The 21,736-nt window shown below is 42.7% G+C and overlaps 1 protein-coding gene across 1 annotated transcript in view; it reads right to left on the minus strand.

The window, feature by feature from the left end:
- The window catches only part of LOC126251349 (uncharacterized), a 55,098-nt gene extending 50,190 nt beyond the window's left edge, over nucleotides 1-4,908 (minus strand). The window contains exon 1 of the mRNA XM_049951720.1: nucleotides 4,694-4,908. Coding sequence (XP_049807677.1) covers nucleotides 4,694-4,883 — 190 coding nt within the window. The 5' untranslated portion in view covers nucleotides 4,884-4,908. The remainder of the gene's footprint in view (nucleotides 1-4,693) is intronic.
- Nucleotides 4,909-21,736: the final 16,828 nt, after the last annotated feature.

Below are 21,736 nucleotides of genomic sequence, written 5' to 3' on the forward strand. Positions count from 1 at the left end.
TTTAGCAGCGCTACGATTTTTGTTCAGCATGTTTATATTGTTGAACAGTATATGAGGAAATGCAATAAAAGTTACACTATAATCCACTGTAGTCACGAACACTGCCTCTGAGTACGAAGACGCAGCGTCACTGATGAAAGATTAATCGTTTCGTAATTGTTCGCTGCAACTGCATTTGCGCTCCTTGGAACTCATTTTTACAGGAAAGTATGGATGTTGATGAAGAAAAATGACAACCTTAACCAATGCGATATACCGTTACACTACAATCTGATAAAATACCGCGCTTACAGATGACATGTCGTGATAGAAACCAACATCGTGCCTTGGGCGCTACTATGTTAAGCGTGCACTCTTTCGTAAGAGTAGAATCTCTTAGTCAACCAGTTTTGCCAACTTAAATTAAGGTAGTAATAACATGCACTGATGAAGGTGAAATAAAATGTAACTCTAGACAAATCGGTAATACATATTGTTAAATCCGAGAAAACGGGTGTCAGGAAGTGTCTTGGAATACGTTCGGAAATGAGCTACAAATATTGTGACTGTCCCCCCCCCCCCCCTCCCATAAAAAAAAGGACTGATTGTCACCTTACATGCACTTTACTTTGAGTTACAGATGGGAAAAACGGACCGCTTAAAACAGATACCAGCTTTTTAGTTCTGAAAAACGTATTTTTCGGTATTGTTTAGTCTCTGTTATAACTCTCTATACGGCAGTTTCTCGCTGTTGTCGCAGGATGTCCGTTGTTCTGCAGATTGGTACAAAACATAGTCTGGAAACATTTTTGGGAAGTGGCTTTGCAATGAAGTACAATGCTCCATTTTCTTTAAGAGATTAGACTCCTCTGCCACATCTATTGTACAATAAAAGAAGAAAGAAATTATGTGCCGGTCGGTGTAGCCGAGCGGTTATAGGCGCTTCAGTCTGGAAACGCGCGACCGCTACAGTCACAGATTCGAATCCTGCCTCGAGCGTGGATGTATGCGACGTCCTTAGGTTAGTTAGGTTTTAATTTTTTGCTGATAACTGAGTAAAATAAACGGAAATATGAATCAGCCATAGCGCCAATGCTAAAATTTTTCGTTCTTAAATAAACCCTCTTTTAATAAAAAAATTGTGGAGAGGTTTTATTCGTTATATTTTCATTGGTTTGAAGTATAGCGTTATTATAGTAAATGAGAAAAGCTATCAGTGGTATTTTAATAACAATGTCCACAGAAACGGGCAAGAAACACATAGCATAAGAATTGGTACAGCTTTGTTTTTTGGAAGTTTGTGTTAAGGTACTATGGGACCAAACTGCTGAGGTCATCTATCCCTCCGCTGACACATTTCTTTAACTTAAACTAACTTACGCTAAGGACAACACACACACACCCATGCCCGAGGGAGGTCTCGAACCTCCGACGGGGTGAGCCGCGCGAACCGGTCAAGGCGCCTCAAACCTCACGGCTTCCACATGCAGCACAGTTTTGTTGAAATAATAATAATATCTCTGTTGTCGTGTGGCGTGGCCTATCAGACGGTATGCGTGTGCGTGCGTTGTGCAAGAGTTGACCCCAGATCCTCTATACGGCAGTTTCTCGCTGTCGTCGCAGGATGTCCGTTGTTCTGCAGATTGGTACAAAATCTAGTCTGGAAATATTTTTGGGAAGTGGCTTTGCAATGAAGTACAATGCTCCATTTTCTTTAAGAGATCTATTGTACAATAACAGAAGAAAGAAATTATGTGCCGGTCGGTGTGGCCGAGCGGTTATAGGCGCTTCAGTCTGGAAACGCGCGACCGCTACAGTCACAGATTCGAATCCTGCCTCGAGCATGGATGTATGTGACGTCCTTAGGTTAGTTAGGTTTAAATAGTTCTCTAAGTTCTAGGGGACTGATGACCTCAGATGTTAAGTCCCATAGTGCTCAGAGCCATTTTTGAAGAAATTATGTAAAGGTAATAAATTAAAAACCTAACAATAATTCATTCTTATTATAGGCCCTACAATAAAAATAGAAAGTAGCTGATATTCTGCCTCTGTCTACATAATATGCCTTTATCTGCTTGTAACCCTCGGAAAATAAACGAAATGACTCGAAAAACAGAGTTCTTCAGAGTCAGTTTTGACCCTTGAGCATTGACTAGTTGATCCCAAATTACAACCCGATATTTCGCAGAGTTTAAAAAATAAGTGGTGGAATACTGATGATTTTTTGGATAGTATTGAATCACTTATTTATTTTCGAGAAAAGGAGCGAATAGTGGATAAACTAAGTTTTATTTGCCTATTTATTTTTAATAGTTTGACTTGATGTATCTAGAAACTGAATTAAACTTTCTCAATATTTATTCTATTTCTACGTTTATTGCAGGAAATAATACGAGCAAAAATCCGAAAATTGGTGATTTCAGAAACAGGTTACTCTGAGCGGCTTTAACGGTCAGGTTAAACTGCCTTGGGGAAAAAAAAACATATACCGAAAAACTAGTTGTTTCAGCGATAACCGCAATCCCTAATTTGAGTGGGTAAATGGGCTTCCTATAGGAAGACAAATACTCACAGGGACGGTGTGGTGATGTTTGGAGTAAAATGATTGTCAGCATGGCGATCATTCTTGCGGCTCCTCTTGACGCGGCTTGCTGGGAGAGCCGACACGACTGTGATGTAACCAACAGTAACACTAGACACAGGAAGGGAGCCAAGCAATCTTTCCACAAGAGACCCGGTCATGCATACAGTGCTACGATAGTCGTAGGAGATGAGGAGACCGAACGTCTCCAGATTGTGTTCTTCGTGAACCCAGCACCTGACCTGATGCTTACGCAACATGATGACCTCCGGTTTGCATAACCTGTAATTTATATTTTTCATAGGTTTCATTCTTGAACAGTTAAGGACGGTGTGTCCTCTCTTACAGGTATCTACCATGTTATTTTTCAACAATATATAGCAAGACCACATGCTCGCCATACTGTCCTGGTACTGAGGATGTTGTACTTTTTTCCCTGCCCAGCACGTTCTCCAGAATTGTCATACTGAAGAATTTGGGCCTGGGTTTCCGAAAGGCAGCTCCTCCACCGCTCACAAGCCGCTCAAAGACAAGGTTAAAGGACACGTCATGCATTTGTATTTGTCATCCAAGCTCATTTCAACACGATGACCAAGCTTGCTTAAGGCCATTGCTGCTGACACAGATGGTGGCTCTCTGGACTAAATTTCTCGTCCTGTACACATCCAGATCACTTACAAATTTAACCATTATACTGTATATGCTGATCAGCCGTAATGATCTATTAACTAATAGCCAGTGTGTCCACTTTCGACACGAATAAGTGCGGCGGCGCGTCGTGACATGGAAGCAATGAGGCCTTGGTAGGTTGTTTGAGAGACTTGGCAGCAAATCTGCTCACACAAGTCACCTAATTCCCGTAAATTCCGTGGAAGGGGTGATGAGCTCTGACGTCACGTTCAATCACATCCCAGATGTGTTCGTTCGGTTTCAATCCGGTGAGTTAGGGGGCCAGCACATCAACTAGAAGTCGCCATTGTGCTCTTCGAACCACTGCATCACACTCCTGGCCTTGTAACACAGCGCATTATCGTGCTGAAAAATGTCACTGGTGTCGGGAATCATGACCGTCTTCAAGGGGTGCGCGTGTTCTGCAACCAGTGTACGATACTTCTCGGCTGCCATGGAGTCCACTGGACAGATGGATGCCCATGTGAATGTTCCCCAGAGCATAATGCAGCCGCCGCCAGCTTGAGTCCGTCCTGCAGTACGGGTGTCAAGGAACCGTTCCCCTGGAAGACGATAGACTCTCGCCCTCCCACCGGAATGATGACGAAAGTATCGGGATTCGTCGCACCATGAAATGCTCTGACACTACGCCAACGTCCAATGCTGACAGAGACATGCCCACTTCGGCCGTACTTGCCGATGTAGCGTGGTGTTAGTATTTTGGCACATGCGTGTGTCGTCGACTGCGGTGGCCCATCGTGTGCTGTTTGTTCGGATACACTTGCACCCTGCCCAACATTAAAGTCTGGTGTTAGTTCTCCACAGTTCACCGCCTGTGCTGTTTTACCAGTCTGCCCAGCCTACGACGTCTGACATCTGTAATGAAGTGTGGCCGACCAACCGCACGACGTCTGGATGCGGTTTCACCTTGGTTTCGCCACGATTCGAAGACGCTCACCACAGCACTCCCCGAACACCCGGCAGGTCTTGCAGTTCCCGAAATGTTCGTGCCAGGCGTCCGGGCCATTACAATCTGCCCTCGGTCAAACCCAGATAGATTGCGCACCTTCCCCATTCTAGTGACGGATAGCACAATGCGTGTGTCTTGACTAGCAGTCACCGCTCGCCAGGTGATCCTGCTATCGCCTGGACAGGTGTATATCGATAACAGGTCGGTGGTCATAATGTTCTGTCTGATCAGTGTAGATTTATGGCCAGCAGGATACAATCACACAATTCTGAAATTACACATTTACAGTCCTTGTAACGACATAGTTGAAAGCAGTAACGCAGACTCACTGCCGCCACTAATACAAACAATTGCTTAAGCGAAGTTCGTATATTAGACAACAACAAGAGAAAAGAAGCTCCCCGATGACCTACTGGAAACAGCAGAACTATAAGTACAATTTGCAAACAGATCAACAAATGAATCACTAAGGAAACCTGCTGCAGTTCTAGTACCTGGTTCCTCCAACCAAGTGTATCTTCTGCAGTCCCCGTTGACGTAGACGTAACCGTCAGGGCAGCGATCCGGCAGCACCACCATATCGTAGTCAATGTGTACGTGTGGTTCACTGTTTTCTTCCGAAGCAGTGACAACGTCTGCCACTAGCAGGGAGAAGAGGAGGAAAAGAGCTGTGAAGCGAGCCATTGCTGTTTGCTAACCTCGTTCTAAACAGCACCATATTTATTGTGGCTGATAACACGAATATGAAAAATAGAAGGCCACGCACGACCTCTCTCCGTGCAGCCTACAAGGAAAAGCTCTGTTACCGGGTTGTGCTGTGTTTAACCTTACTGGGGAGTTGGAGTAGTGACGAATCGGAAATATTTAATTTGCACGAAATATTATGCATTTCGGTGGTAAGTGGCTTAGATTCTTATTTTGGTAACCGTGTCAGCTTCGAATATCTTAATTACGTCGATGGTAAGGATCTCAGTGAGACAGCCGTAATGGCGGCTAAGCAAACTTCGTCCAAGCTGGTTACTATCATTCATACAGTAGCTCACCCGCATTTCGTTGAAAAAAAAAAAATTGAATAACACACAAAAAAGGTGTTATTAACACAAAATAATAAAGTATTCCACAAGGTGGGAAGTAAATTTAGTGGTTGTTATTGTTCAAACTCACTTACATTAACATATACGTCTTAATCGCATCGCGATATTACAAGGCCAGTAGACGGAAGGGTGAAGATATAGGTGTCAAGTGAAGGATGTCAGACAAACGGCGAATATTAATTTCAGAAAAATGATCCTGTCATTCACTATTCCTTTGAAGTTTAACACATACCGTTGTCACGATGTTATCCTTTAAACCCGTACGGGCTTTTCTTATCATATATTAAATATTCTGCAGTCAGACAAATATATTTATTCTAAAGAGTAAAAGAAAGTAGTATTGTGTCTCTATACTGCCCTCTTCATTGATGCAAGGAAATAATTACATTTACTTGATGAAATCATATTCAAGTAATGTCTTTCATTAATTCCAATGTCTATACATAATAAATATCTCGTATCTTAGATAGATTAAAAGTTCAGATAAGTGTCTATCCGTGATCGGAAGTTAAGTCTTTCACAATATTCTTCGTCACACCCACACACTGTACTCTCTATCACAAGAAACGACGCACCATGGCAGAATAGACACATAATAGATATTGTTTCAGTCCATCCAAGTATTTTAAGATATAAAACAAACAGACATGGTTCACACTGCCGATATGTGGCGCTACGTTACAATCGGCAATATTCTTTGGTCATGCCATTAGTGTTTGCGGTGAAGCTTTCATTAATAGATTCTTTGCTTTGGATACATAGACAAAAATAAATTAGATATGTGCCTATCTCACGTTAAGATAATAAAATCAATTCCAATACCTCCTGCATTTATATACTCTGTTCTTTTGTAGATATAGCAAATGGCTGCCGCCATAACTTTTGGAAATAGGGAGTATATTACGATTTACCACAGAGTCGATATAATGTACCTTCCCCATTTCTCAAAGGCCAACACCAAAACAAGCACGTAAATGATGGAGCAGCCGCGCTCCCACGACAACTCTCAAGACCGACACGCGCAAGTACCGGGTGATCCAAAAGTCAGTATAAATTTGAAAACTGAATAAATCACGGAATAATGTAGATAGAAAGGTAAAAATTGACACACATGCTTGGAATGACATGGGGTTTTATTAGAACCAAAAAAATACAAAAGTTCAAAAACTGTCCCACAGATGGCGCTTCATCTGATCAGAATAGTAATATTTAGCATAACAAAGTAAGACAAAGCGAAGACGATGTTCTTTACAGGAAATGCTCAATATGTCCACCATCATTCCTCAACAATAGCTGTAGTCGAAGAATAATGTTGTGAACAGCAATGAAAAGCATGTCCGGAGTTATGGTGAGGCATTGGCGTCGGATGTTGTCTTTCAGTATCCCTAGAGATATCGGTCGACCACGATACACTTGCGACTTCAGGTAACCACAAAGCCAATAATCTCACGAACTGAGGTCTGGGGACCTGGGAGGCAAAGCATGACGAAAGTGGCGGCTGAGAACACGATCATCACCAAACGACTCGCGCAAGAGATCTTTCACGCGTCTAGCAATATTGGGTGGAGCGCCATCCTGCATAAACATCGTACGTTCCAACAGATGTTTATCAGCCAGGCTGGGGATGATGCGATTCTGTAACATATCGGCGTACCTATCACCCGTCACGGTAGTAGTTACAAAACCAGAATCACGCATTTCCTTGAAGAAAAAAGGCCCGATAACAGTAGATGTGGTAAATCCAACCCATACCATGACTTTCTCGTCGTGCGATCGAGTTTCCACGAAAGTTCTAGGATTTTCGGTAGCCCAAATTCTGCAGTTGTGGGCGTTTACAGACCCTCGTAACGTGAAATGAGCTTCGTCGGTCCAGAACACGTTACTCAACCAATCGTCATTTTCCGCCATCTTTTGAAACGCTCACACCGCAAATGCCCTCCGCTTTAATAAATCGCCAGGTAACACTTCATGGTGCCGATGGATTTTGTACGGATAGCATCGGAGGGTACGCTTAAATTCCAACCAAACGGCAGTGTATGGAATGCCAGTGCGACGTGCGACTGCACGAGCGCTGACTTCCCCGTGCATAGACGAACCCGCTACAGTCTCCATTTCTTCCTGAACTGTCTCAGCAGCTACGCCTTGTGCTCGGTCGGCCACTACGGGGTCTATCGCTTAAACAACCCGTGGCTTCGAACTTTGAAATCATTCTGGCCACAGCTGCATTTGTCAACGGATCTCTACCCGCTCGAATCCCCTTCCTATGGCGATAGGATCGTAACGCTGAACTAGCACATTCCCCATTCTGACAATACAGCTTCACTAAAAGCGCCGTTTCAGGTAACGTCAACATGCTGCGACTGCTGATTCTCTCTCTCATTACAGCTCCTTTTATACACGGTTGTCATGCGCAGTCACTGACGTTTTGCTGTCCAGCGCCATCTGTCGGACATTTTGCGAACTTTTTTGGGTTCTAATAAAACCCCCTTGTCATTCCAAGCACGTGTGTCAATTTTTACCTCTCTATCTACATTATTTCGTGATTTATTCAGTTTTCAAATTTATGCTGACTTTTTGATCACCCGGTAGTTCATTTTCTCGCCGTTGCTACAACTAAGCACTGTTTAGACTAATACAGAACACGGGAGCTCACCATTGACATCCGTTGTTTGTTGACAATGGCTGCCACATCCGCCTCTCAGCAGTTACAGCCCGTAGACGTAGATCCATGGCAGATCTAGGGCATGGATTCATAGCATGTAAATATTCCAAACCAGCAATGCAAATGCTACGAAGGTGCCAACTGCCTTACTTGGGCTACCCCTCACATAGTCACCGCCAGCGAGGAAATCTTGCCGCTTTCCAGATTGAAACTCACCCTGTCTTGTGCAATCATGAGGTGTTCACCCGTCTTCTGACTGGTAAGATGCTTCCCGCCTCGAATTCATTTCCTGTGCCAAACTCTTCATCTCGGAGTAGCACCTGCTACCTACGCCTTCAATTACTTGCTGGATGAGTTCTAATCTCTGCCTTCCTCTGCAACTTTACCCTTCACAAATCCATCTATTACCATGGAAGTTACTCCATGATGTCTTAAATAATGTTCTAAATTCCTGTCCGTTCTTCTTGTCAGCATTTCCCACGTGTTTCTTTCCTCGCCTATTCTGCAGAGAACCTCCTCATTCCTTACCTCACCGTCCAAGCCGGGATCCCCAATTCTGATGTTAAGTTTCTCGCTCTTCTCATTTCTGCTACTTTTCCTTTACTTTCGTAGTTCTTCGATTTACTCAGGCTGGCTCTGATCACTATGCGACTTAACTTCTGAGGTCATGTGTCGCCTAGAACTTAGAACTAATTAAACCTAACTAACCTAAGGACATCACACACATCCATGCCCGAGAGAGGATTCGAACCTGCGAGCGTAGCGGTCGCTCGGCTCCAGACTGTAGCGCCTTGAACCGCACGTCCACTCCGCCCGGCGATTTACTCTCAAATCATATTTTGCGCTCATCAGACTGTTCACTACATTCAGGAGATCCTGTAATTATTCTTCACTTCCTCTGAGGATGCCAATGTCATCAGCGAATCTTATCATTGATATCCTTTCACCATGAATTTTAATTCCAATCTTGAACATTTATTTTATTTCCGTCATTGCTTCTTCAATGCACAGGTTGAACAGAAAGAGCGAAAGACTATAACTCTGTCTTACACCCCTTCTAATCCAAGCACTTCATACTTGGTTTTCCACTCTTACTATTACCGCTTGGTTCTTGTACACTTTGCATATTATCCTTCTTTCCCAATAGCTTACCAAAATATCGATACGAACGTATCGCTTCCATGATGGTCCAAACTGTCACGGGACCATGCAAAATGGAAATGTTTCTAGAGGGAAGAGATACCAAGAGATGCCCTCAGGACATCCTTGCAACGCGACATTGCTTCCAGAAACTAGGACTGCATTGAATATACTCAGAGTATTGTGAGTATGCTACGAGCCGGGACGCACGGGAAAGGGGGAAAGGGGGAGGGCAGGGGGCAGGGAGTGGAGCAAAATTGGAAATTGGTAATTTGTGGTAAGAACTTATGGCACCAAATTGCTGAGGTCGTCGGTCCCTAAGTTTACACACTACTTAACCTAACTTAAACTAACTTACGCGAAGTACAACACACACCCATGCCCGAGGGAGGACTCGAACCTCCGACGGGAGGAACCGCGTGAACCGTTTCAAGACGCCTAGACCGCGCGGCTACCCCGCGCGGCTGGAATGTAGCAGTTACAGCCACGGGGCAGCAGGTTACTGCTGAATGGAACCCAATGTGACATCTAGGGACCGACTTTTCAACTTCTTGTAGCACTAGCAAGATTTATTGCTTTGAACGTAACGTATCCTATACTGTATATTAGTGAGAGACCTTTCGTAACCATGACATAAGCTAATAAACTCCCTCAACAATCGAAAAGGACTACCACATGGGCACACCACAGTCAGTTTGAAATGTAATACGAACAGTCTAGACTGCATAAAAAAATTTATTTTTAGATAAAACTTTACTCTGTTAATAGAGTAGCACGAAATTTGTTAGAGGACGCATAAAAATGAACACAACAGTAAAAATGCTTAACTGCAATATAAGCAGAATGAAAGATACTCTTGCTGTCTGATGGAGATGGTGGCATAGAGCGTCAACTGCTCTAGGATGGCGTGAAGAGCAGCTGTTTGGATGACGTGAAGTTGCCGTCACATAAATAGCGAGATCTCCGGCCATCGTCCCCAGCCATTGACTCAAAGATAGCCAATGGCTGTGAGATACGAATGAAACAGGTATAAATACAAATGTCAGGTGTGATTTAGACCACGACCACAGTCATGCAAATATAAAAACAGGCTTCAACAAATTATAAGAAAAGTACACGTAAAAGTACAATAATGAAGTAAATCATAAACATTAGATTTAGAAAAAAGACACCCCCTTTGGGAATTTGTGCATATCATATGTAGAGCAAATATGGGTCAAAATAATATCAGTTACTACAGTAACGGCATGAAGATCGATATGTTCCGATTTCAAGTCAAATATAGAAACGTACGGCGTAAAGTTTTTTACTCAGAACGTATCACAGTCTTTTACAGAGGGGGTAATAAGTGCAGTGTGCCCGTAATCAAAGTTCTAGTTTCTAAACGGTGTAGAAAGAGAGTCACTGCTAAGAATGACTTCCGATTTGGAAACCATATTAGTGACGCAGTGGGAAACGCCACTGAGCAAAAAATGTATTGAAAATTTCATCAACGCTTGGCGCTACAAGCGTATTAACGTAAATGGGGTCGGCTACGAATGACAGATGAATCTTTTGGTGTGGATATTCTAGCGCATACAACGCCGTCTATTGATCAAATATTCGATTTTCGCTTTTTTTGCGTTCCACGACGTTTCCCCTTGCGTCAATAATATGCTGTTAAAATCTGACGTCATTCTGAGCATTTGTTTTCTTTCTGTCTTTCTGTAGCGTTTTGGAACCTGGACTTTAATTATATACGCCCTGTACATTAGTTACCATAGGAAAGAAAACACAGAGCTAAAAGATGTACAGGAACTACAAAATAACAATAAAACAGTAAAGTATTGACATTACATTATATACAAAGTGCCGTCTAAGGGAACTTGCAAGATGGCTCAAAAGGACGCCATTAATTGGAGTAGAACTGTTTTCAATTATCTGTCCGGCTTCGAACTGAGCCATAACGATCATACAACGCTGTACTCCAAACGTACATTCTCAAAAATTTCTTCCTCAAATTAATGCCTGTGTTTGATAGTAGCAGACTTCTCTTGGCCGGGAATGACCTTTTTGCCAGTGCTAGTCTACTTTTTATGTATTCCTTGCTCCGTCCCTCACGGGTTGTTTTGCTGCCGAGGTAGCACAATACCCTAACATCATCTACTTCGTGATCCCAAATTTTGACGTTAAGTTTCTCGCCATTCTCATTTCTGCTGCTTCTCATTACTTTCTTCGATACACTTTCAATCCATATTCTGTACTCATTAGACTGTTCATTCCATTCAACAGATGCTGTAATTCGTCTTCACTTTCACTGAGAATAGCAATGCCATTAACGAATCTCATCATTGATACCCTTTTACCCTCAGTTTTATATCCATCATTGCTTCTTCGATGTAAAGATTGAACAGTAGTAGATTAGATCCCTGTCTTACAATCTGTTTAATCCGAACGTTTCGTTGTTGGTCCAGTTTTATTTTTCCCTCTTGAATCTTATACATATTGTTATTACCTGTCTTTTTCTGCAGCTTACCCCGCCCTTGCTCAGAATTTCGAACATCTTGAACCATTTGACATTCCCAGATGGACAAAAGTCTGGGAACGTGTCTTAATTTTTATTGAGTCTTACTTCCATTATACCGCGACGTCAGAACTTTCGCTCTCTGGTGTCTTTGCCTTCCCTAATGACAAATTCATCGTCATTTAACAGATCCTCAGTTTCTTATCAATTGTTTCTCTATGTTATCGTTGTTGGCAACCTGGATGCATGAGCTGTTAAGCTAACTATGATAATTCACCCACTTGTCGGCTCCTGCTAGAATTGTGAGAATGATGTTTTTCCGAAAGTCTGATGCTATATCACCAGTTTCATACATTCTGCAAATGAACCTGAACAGTCGTTTTCGTGCCACTCCTACAAAGGATTTAAGAAATTCTTATGGGATATTATCCATCACTTCTCCCTTATTTTATTTTGAAAGTATGACAAAGCTCTCTTAAATTCTAATTCTAAATCTGGAGCCCTATCTCTTTCCTGTCGACTCTCCATACCACTATCCCATGACTTTTGTCATCTCAGTGAACAAAGTGAACAGAGACGAATAGGGAATCAGTGTAGCAGCGATACGGACCGCAGATAGGGAAATGCATTGACATAAGCTACTTTGACAAAGGGCAGATTAGTACGGGTTGGGCCGGCCGCGGTGGTCTCGCGGTTCTAGGCACGCAGTCCGGAGCCGCGCGACTGCTACGGTCGCAGGTTCGAATCCTGCCTCGGGCATGGATGTGTGTGATGTTCTTAGGTTAGTTAGGTTTAAGTAGTTCTAAGTTCTAGAGGACTGATGACCTCAGATGTTAAGTCCTATAGTGCTCAGAGCCATTTAGTACGGGTTGGCGAGAGGGCGGCTGGCTGCTGGTGTGCCACTGTCGTAAACAATCTGTCGGAAGTGGCTGGAGAACGACGAAAAGCACCAGCAGGCGCAACGTGTTGCTCTACGTAATTGAAGAAAAACTACGTCAACTCCAGTAGTTAATTTTTCGGTAGAGATTCTCTTCTTCTTTTAAAAAATTAAACACCACTTCTTTCGGTTTTGAGCGTTTTCGTCGCTATAAAATGCTTTTCATTCGATTCTGGAGAAACCAAGGGGCACAAAAAGTTGATATTCGCGTATCTTATAGTTTCACATTATAACATGATGATGAAGTAACTGTTTTGTCGATGTTGGTCATAGTTACTGTGATACCTACTTTCCAAGTACTGCGTACCACAAATTTTGAAGGCTTTGCAGTGAAAAATGGGCTCTCTGGCTACTTTATGTTTTGTTCGTTTTAGGTGATATGTTGCTGAGAAGTAAATAAAGCCAATATATCGAAGTTATTTTTAAAATTTTAGTGAACTATGGAGAAATGAGAAGTCAAAATACTTCACTTGTGCGTGCTGGCGCCGAGTGTGCTGCCTGAGCGAGCCACGGCCAAGTACCGTAGTCTGCAGCTCGGTGGTGAACATCTCGTGGAAATACACGCACCTCTTTCACATTAGCGATCGCGAATTATTATTGTACCTACTACTGGAAGAAAATAATGATGAAAACATTCTACTCCAACAGTTGCATAAAGGAAAAGATGAAACATGTCCAATTTATGAGACAAGGCTTGAGAAAAATTTCGTTTACGACACATTTATTAAACGAAGACAAAGTTCTGTGAGTTTTTCAGGTTAAATACTCCTCAATTTAAGAACTTCCTATATCTGGCCAAGGAATCTTTCTGGAAGAATTCATCAAACAGATATCTGTATACAATAACTCCTAACGCGAAATTACGCGTAATACTAAAGCAAGAAAAAGTCAAAATACTCCGAAAACTACAGTAATTTATGTGTCATTTATTCTGTTGTAAACGGTGTTTTTCCATGTACCTGGAAAGTATGAACAGAACCACAACAGTCGCATCTTTACTTCAGGTAGAACATTCTACCGTTTCCAAGACGGTAAAACAGCTTTGCATTGAAACATGGCAGCTTTTTGCACAACTACAGAACAGATTATCTGAACTGAGTCAAGGCTTGTCAAGCTGAGCCTTTCGTAGCCATAGAGACATTTGTCTAACAGCTCATGAAGCAGTAACTGCACAGCTACCTATGTTGCATTTCCAGTAATAGGTAGTTTCTTAGTATGCTACAGTATTACATTTGAATAAATGAATAGTTTAAAGGAAAGAGAACCAAGCGACACCTCTGCGAAACTGTACCCAAAATCTAATTTGTTTTGTTGTGTATCGAGACATAATTCTGCATCTGCATCGATACTCTGCAAACCGCTGTGAGGTGCGTGGCATAGGTAAGTCCTAAGGTACCAGTTCTAAGTCCTTTTTTCCTCTTTTATGCGGGTACGTAGCGCAGAAAAAATGATGGTTGAAATGCCTCTGTGCGTGCTATACTTAGCCTAACCTTGTCCACACGATACACATGGCAGCGTTGCATAGGGTATTGTAGTATATTTCTAGTGCCATCATTTAAAACCGGTTATTGAAACTTTGTAGGCTTCTCAGGCTAGTTTACGTGTATCTTCAAGTATCGGCCAGTTTAGTTCTTTCAACATCTCAGTGACACCCTCCTGCAGGTCAAGCAAACCTGTGACCATTCGTGCTGCCCATCTCTGTACACGTTCAATATCCCCCGTTAGTGATATTTCGTATGGGTCCCACACACTTGAGCAACATTCTAATGGGTCAGATGATTCACTTTTAAACAATCGCCTTTGTAGAGTGATTGCATTTCCCCAGTATTCTGCTAATAAAATGAAGTCTGAAACTTTCCCTGCCCTATGCATGACTGGGTCTATGTGACCGTTGCATTTCATACCCTGCAAAGTATTACAAAGGTTCAAATGGCTCTGAGCACTATGGGACTTAACATCTATTATCATCAGTCTGCAAAGTATTACAACCATGTATTTGTACGACTTGACTGAATCCAACTGTGACTTGGTGATATTGCAGTCATAGGATACTTCGTTTTTTCGTTATGTGAAGGGGATAGTTTTACATCACTGTACATTTAAAGAGAGTTACCAATGTGTGCACAATATTGAAATTTTAGCAATACTCAATGAATATTTAGGCAGCTTCTTTCAGACAGTACTTCACAATAGATAACTGCATCATCTGAAAAAATGTTGCTGCTATTAATATTGCTCTTAAGGTAATAAACACAAACATGAACAGCAAGGGCTTCAATACACTTCCTGACGTACACCCGCATTTACGCCAACATCTCTTTATGGCTCTCCATCCAAGATAGGTTGCTGAAACTTCGCTAACAAAAACTCCTCAGTCCAGTCACAAATCTCACTTGATACCCCATACGCTCATACTTTTGATAGTAAGCATAGGTGTGGGACCGAATCAAATGCTTTTCGGAAATAGAGAAATATTACATACCTGACTGCTTTTATTTATGGCTTTCAGTACGTCATGTGAAGAAAGTGTGAACCACGTTTCACTTGATTGATGTTTTCGAAATCCATGGTGGTTGGCATGGAGAAGGTCATTCTCTTCGAGATACCTCTTTATCTTTGAGCTCAGAGTAGGTTGCAAGGTACAACAAATTTACGCGAAGGATGTTAGACGGTAGTTTTGAGGATTACTTCTGCCTTGTTGCAGATGGATGTGATCTACGCATACTCCCAATTATTGGGCACAGTTTTTTGTTAGAAGTATCTACGACAGATTACAGTTAACAGGGGGCCTAACTCTGTCCCAATATAAAATTTGATGGGGATGCCATCGGACCCTGGGCCTTTGTTGAATTTTCACGAGTAGATAAACTCTTCACTAATTGCAAATTTTAAGCACACAATTACTCATATGGCGGGAGGCATTACTTTAAAGTGTATTTACACTTAAAAGTCAAAGAAACTGGTACTCCTGCCTGATACCATGTAGGGCTCCTCGAGCACGCAGAAGTGCTGCAACACGACATGGCATTGACTAATGTATGCAGTAGGGCTGGAGGCAACTGACACCATGAACCCTGCAAGGTTGCTCATAAATCCGTAAGCGTACAAGGGGGTGGAGATCTCATCTGAACGGCACGTTGCAAGGCACACCAGATATCCTCAATAATGTTCATGTCTGGAGAGTTTGGTGGCCAGTGGAGGTGTTGAAGCTCAGAAGATTGTTTCTGGAGCCACTCTGTAGCAATTCTGGACGTGTGGAGTGTCGCATCGTCCTGCTGGAATTGCTCGAGTCCGTCGGAATGCACAAAGGACATGAATGGATGCAGGTGATCAACAGGATGCTTACAGACGTGTCACCTGTCAGAGTCGTGTCCAGACGCGTCAGGGATCCCAAGTCACTCCAATTGCACACGCCCCACGCCATTACACAGCCTACACCAGCTTCCTGATAGCCCAGCGTTGAAATCTGAAGCAATTTGTAGAAGGGTTGTACCTATGTCACATTAAAAATATTCTCAATCGTCGTTACTCTCGTTCTTGCAGGATCGTTTTCCGGCCACAGCGATTTCGGAGATTTGATGTGTTACGGGATTCCTGATATTCACAGTACACTCGTGAAATGGTCGTACGGGAAAAACCCCACTTCTTCGCTAGCTTGGAGATGCTGAGCCCCATAGCTCGTGCGCCGACTATAACACCACGTTCAGACTCACTTAAATCTTGATAACCTGCCATTGCAGGCTGTGACAGCATCTATGACGATGGGTCTCACAAGAACTGTTAATATAGGAAGGTATATTTGCTCCGCAAGGGTGACAGGATACAAATTTCAGAATATCTCAGCAGTCAGCATCAAATATTCGGTGATGAGGACGAAGGTGAGGAGAACAAATGGAAAAAAAAATTCAAAGGCATCTTGCAGTATACTCTAGACAAGTTATGTTCCGAGTTAGGTTTTAAGGGATCGGGAAGGTCCACAATGGTTCAATAGCCGTGTTAGAAAAGCGCTACGGAAACAAAGGGCACTTAATCTCCAATTCAAGAGAAGTAAAAACCTAGCTGACAAACAAAAGCTGAACGAAGCGAAAATGAGCGTAAGAAGATCAATGAGAGAAGCGTTGTATGATTTTAAAAGTAAGACGTTGTCAACCGACCTGAGAAAAAACCCTAAGAGATTTTGGTCGTATGTAAAACCAGTAAGTGGGTCAAAATCATCTATTCATTCTCTCAACGACCACACCGGCACCGAAACGGAAGGTAACAGAGAGAAGGCCTATTCGCAGATGATGCAGTTGTCTATACCAAAGCAGCAACGCCAGAAGGTAGTAAGAATTTGGAGAACGACCTGGAAAGAATTGATGAATGGTGCAGACTCTGGCAATTGACCCTGGGCGTAAATAAATGTAGCATACTGTGCATACATACGAAAACAAATCCACTACTGTACAGCTACAGTATTGATGACAAACAGCTGGAGACAGCGTCTGCCGTAAAATATCTAGGCGTAACTATCCAGAGCGACCTTAAGTGGAATGACCATATAAAACAAATAGTGAGAAAATCAGTCACCAGACTGATTCATCCGAAGAATCGTAAGGAAATGTAACTCATCCACGAAAGAAGTGGCTTATAAGGCGCTTGTTCGCCCGATTCTTGAGCAGTGTTCATCTATCTGGGATCCCTACCAAATACGACTGACGGAGGAGATAGAGAACATCCAACGAAGAGCGGAGCGTTTCGTCACGGGATCGTTTAGCTGGCGAGAGAGCGTCAGGGAGACGCTAAACAAACTCCACTGGTAGACGTTACAAAAGAGGCGTTGTGCGTCACGGAGAGATTTACTATTAAAAGTTCAGGACAGCACTTTTCAGGAGGAGTCGGACAACATATTACTCCCTCTCCCCTCATACATCTCGGGTATTGACCACGAGGAGAAAATTCTAGAAACTAGAGCCAGTACAGAGGCTTACCGACAATCATTCTTCCCACGCACTATTCGCGAGTGGAACTGGGTTGGAGGGTACCGAAAGAACCCTCCGCCACACACCATTAGGTGGCTTGCGGAGTATGATGTGGATGTAGATTTAGCAGCAGTAGCCGACGTAACAACTGTGGCAGACACTTCTTGTCTTACATAGACGTTGCCGGCTGCAGTGCCATCTCCTGCCTGTTTCCATGTCTCTGTGTTTGAATATGCCTGCGTATACCAGTATCCTTGGCACTTCACTGTATAAATCATGTGTATGGAATAACATGTTCTGTTGTTAGTGTTAGAAACAAACATGGAAATAACTACTTTTGACATCAGATAAACTGTGTGAGGCTAGACAATTAATTTAGTTTGAATGCGACACGTAATTGTCATATAAAATTCGATTTTCAACGCCTTGCTTCCTATTTTGATAACGTGGTTGCCTACTTACTTGCTGCAATATCTTTCAGATGGTTTAAGATGTAGTATACACCTAACGATTTCCACTACTTAACAATATACGGCACTTCATTTTATGTAACTTACTGCACGTCTAAAAATTAAACTTTTTGCAAAAATGTTTACAATTTTGAACCAGTTTAGCAGTTACACTCCTCCACGCTTCGGCCTTCTTCAAATTGTTCTTATAATCGGCATTGCCTGTACAGTACAAAAGTTGTACTTCCTCACCTGTTGGATTAGTTTTTTTGTTTGCGTGATTTCCATAGAGTGCACAACCCGCTCACCTGTGCGACACTGCTGCTGGCTCATGCGCACCTGTCGGTGTGAGATCGCGGCATAAAATGCGGCTTCAGGCGCTCACAACGGCCGTCCGAGGCGGCGGATCTGTATTTTGAGACAGACTGGCGCTCGCCGTGGCGGCTGACCGGTCACCGCGTCGGCAAGACCGCCCTCTGTGTGACCGACCCGATGCAACAACACGAATTTCAACGACGCGGCCTGCCCGCCGCGGCTCAAGGTCATAGGCCGCACAGGCAGACCTGGTTCTGTCTGGCCAGGCCTTAAAGTAGGAAGAGCGACAAATCTGCTGACGAAGTAGAACGCTCGAGCTGGCACAAGTGTTTCGGTGCACACTGTTCAGTGCAATTTGCCGAAAATGGTGCTTTGTAGTAGCCCACCTCCACATTTTTCTGTTCTGACTCAACGACATCGTACAAGGTGCATTCGATAAGTAACACAACACTTTTTCTGGAAGAAGGTTGGTTTTATTCTGGGTTCTAATACACCATATTATTCCCCACTATTTCGGCTACAAGATCATACTTTTCTACGTTTATTGAATTTTTCTCCCTCATCCACAGACTGGATCTCGCACGTTCCGACGTTCATCTGTTTGGTCCAGTGAAGGATGCACTTCGCGGAAAGCAGTACGTGGATGATGGGGAGGCTATTAAACCAGCGAGACGTTGGCTCCGACGTCTACCAGTAGAGTCGTACCATGAGGGTATACAGGTGGCGTAAGCCCATCACATTGAACGGGGATAAGACATTCCAGGAGGATAATGTCTGTGTTATGAGACCAGAAGCGTGTTACGGTGGACTGAGTAGCGTGATAGCGAACTTACGTTGATGTCTTAGCCATAAAATTGGCCTGATTTGAACCAGATGGAACACATTTAGGATGCTATGGAGCGCCGGCAACCTATCCGCTAACAATCAGTCAGTGTTTTGGAGAAATTACGTTTCGGCGCATTAGTGTAGGCATGTATGTCTTGCAGAACACGAAGACTGCGAACTTGCCTCTTCTCGTAAAGAAGGGTAAAATCGTTCCACTTGCACACTTCGTATCGTGGCTCTAAGTTCCATTAATTCTACAGTTCTGTGCAACTTAGCCGTATATTTCTAACGCTGCAACTGCTGTTAAACTGCATAACTTCACAGTAGCTAAAGTTGAGGAGAAAACATATCTTCTCTGTGTTTCACTTAACTGTACGTTTCAGCACTGCTGTTAGGAACTACGCTTCCGCAACGATTACTAAATTCTTTATGAGGAATTGTTTTGAATAGAGTGTAAGGTAGACCTCTAACCTCTGCGCCAGGCAAAGATGAGACGGCAACTATAGTTACGGTCGGTTATCTGTCTGACCTATGATCTGTCTGACCTATGATCTGTCTGACCTACGTCATCTGCAAGCGCGGGATGCCTCTAGGGGCACATATACATTAGCAATTAGCAATAATTCACGCTTTTCATTGGCCAGCGATATTCAAAACCAGGAAATTCTATTCCCCATCTATATTTGTATTCGTTGGTTGTTGACATCATGTCGTTCCAACACATCAACGAAGAGCTAAGCATCCGAAATAGAGGCAAGATGTTACAGCTCAGTCAGCAGAGTGACACGAACGAGAATAATGTATGACTCTTATTCTGCTCCGTCTCGTTCTTTCCTTCCACCTAACTTCACATCCAAGGCACACACGATGCTTAGAGGGATTACGTCGAAAAACTGTTCATACGAATAACAACTTCTAACTATTGTAAGTAGGCTGTTTAGGTTTTTATGTTGGTAACGCCACTTAGCGCTCTGTATGAAAATCACTGACTGTGTGCAGTCTGTGGCTGATTTGCATTGTTGGACTTTTTGCTATTGTAGTGTTGGGCAGCTGGATGTGAACAGTGGTGGATGTGGGAAGAGAGATGGCAGAATTTTGAGAGCGGACGATCTGGACGTGTGACGAAATTTGTAAGACTGGATGTCATGAACTGACACATATATACATATAATGACTTTTGAACACTATTAAGGTAAATACATTGTTTGTTCTCTATCAAAATCTTTCATTTGCTATGCCTATCAGCAGTTAGTGCCTTCAGTAGTTAGAATCATTTATTTATCTGTCAGTATTGGCGCTCGCTGTATTGCAGTTACGAAGATTTTTGTGAGGTAAGTGATTAATGAAAGGTATAGGTTATTGTTAGTCAGGGCCATTCTTTTGTAGGGATTATTGAAAGTCAGACTGGGTTGCGCTAAAAAATATATTGAGTGTCAGTTTACTGTTGATCACAATAAGTAAAGAGAGAAATGTCTGAGTACGTTCAGTTTTGCTCAGCTGTTTGAAAATCAAATAACGTAAGAGGTTTTCCAGCACTGCCATTTATAATTTTCAATAGGGGACATTTCACTATGTGTGTGTACATCTCCGTAAAGCCGTCAAGCGAAGGAGAACTAGACTGACAGTTCCCAAAACAACACATTATTTCATGTTTTTTTTGTGTACATTTCTTTCTCTCGGTCGAGTAGGCTGTTCCGATAATGATCGAATGTAGAGTTAGATACTTTTTAACCAAACACCAGGCAGATTGTTTTGGGGCAGAAGGAGTCCCGTGTACGGCTATTCTGAAAGGGATTTCCAGTTCCGTCATTAGCTTTACAACCAGGGGATTCAGCGGCCTTCCCCCATTCCCTTCCCAACTCCACGCACTCCAAAACGCCTTTACGGAAGCATTGCTCAGAACCGGAAGATGATAACTTAACTGTGAAGCAATACATCCAATTCAAGTAATTCGAATTCTAGAGTGTGTGAAAGTATTCATGTGCATTCAGAGTAAAGTTAATGATTTGCTCTACATGTGGATTCCACCTGTGGCATTACACACACAATGATTATCAATGTATGAGTGATTTCCAAGAAATTCGTTGATTGCACCGCCACACTTCGTTTCCTAATGGTTGTGCTTATACGAAACAGATGAACATGTGCAACCAGTGCATAGAAATTAGTTGTTCAGACCACGGTGGATAGATTGAGGATGTCAAGATAATAAGAGCCTTATTTTTGAAGGAATCACGTACCTATACCGAGGACCGAAAACATTTGCAAGTAAATTACAGACAATGGCCTGCGTAATATTATGCGTGCAATGTGCAAGGCGTCGCATGGTATGGAAATTAGTCATGATGCTCCTAGTAAATTTTATGATTTGGTATAGTTTCTTTCACACTTCGTTAATACGAAGCCAGTAAAGATATTGTTCTCCGCCTCTTCCACACTTATAATTAGCAATTTCTCAAATATTGCACGATATTCGCACGAATCAGTAGCTAGACCAACGCGCTCAAGGCAGTTTTACTCAAAATATTGTTCATAATCAGTTCCGTCTTAATACTCTCGAATACTGCATGACAAACAGATGTCAGTAACTGCCTGTTATCCAATATTGCCTTTTCGCTTTCGTGTCTTTATCTTTCTCCGACGTTTGTTTG

The sequence above is a fragment of the Schistocerca nitens genome, chromosome 4 (assembly GCF_023898315.1).
Source record: "Schistocerca nitens isolate TAMUIC-IGC-003100 chromosome 4, iqSchNite1.1, whole genome shotgun sequence".
Classification (NCBI taxonomy): Eukaryota; Metazoa; Arthropoda; class Insecta; order Orthoptera; family Acrididae; genus Schistocerca; species Schistocerca nitens.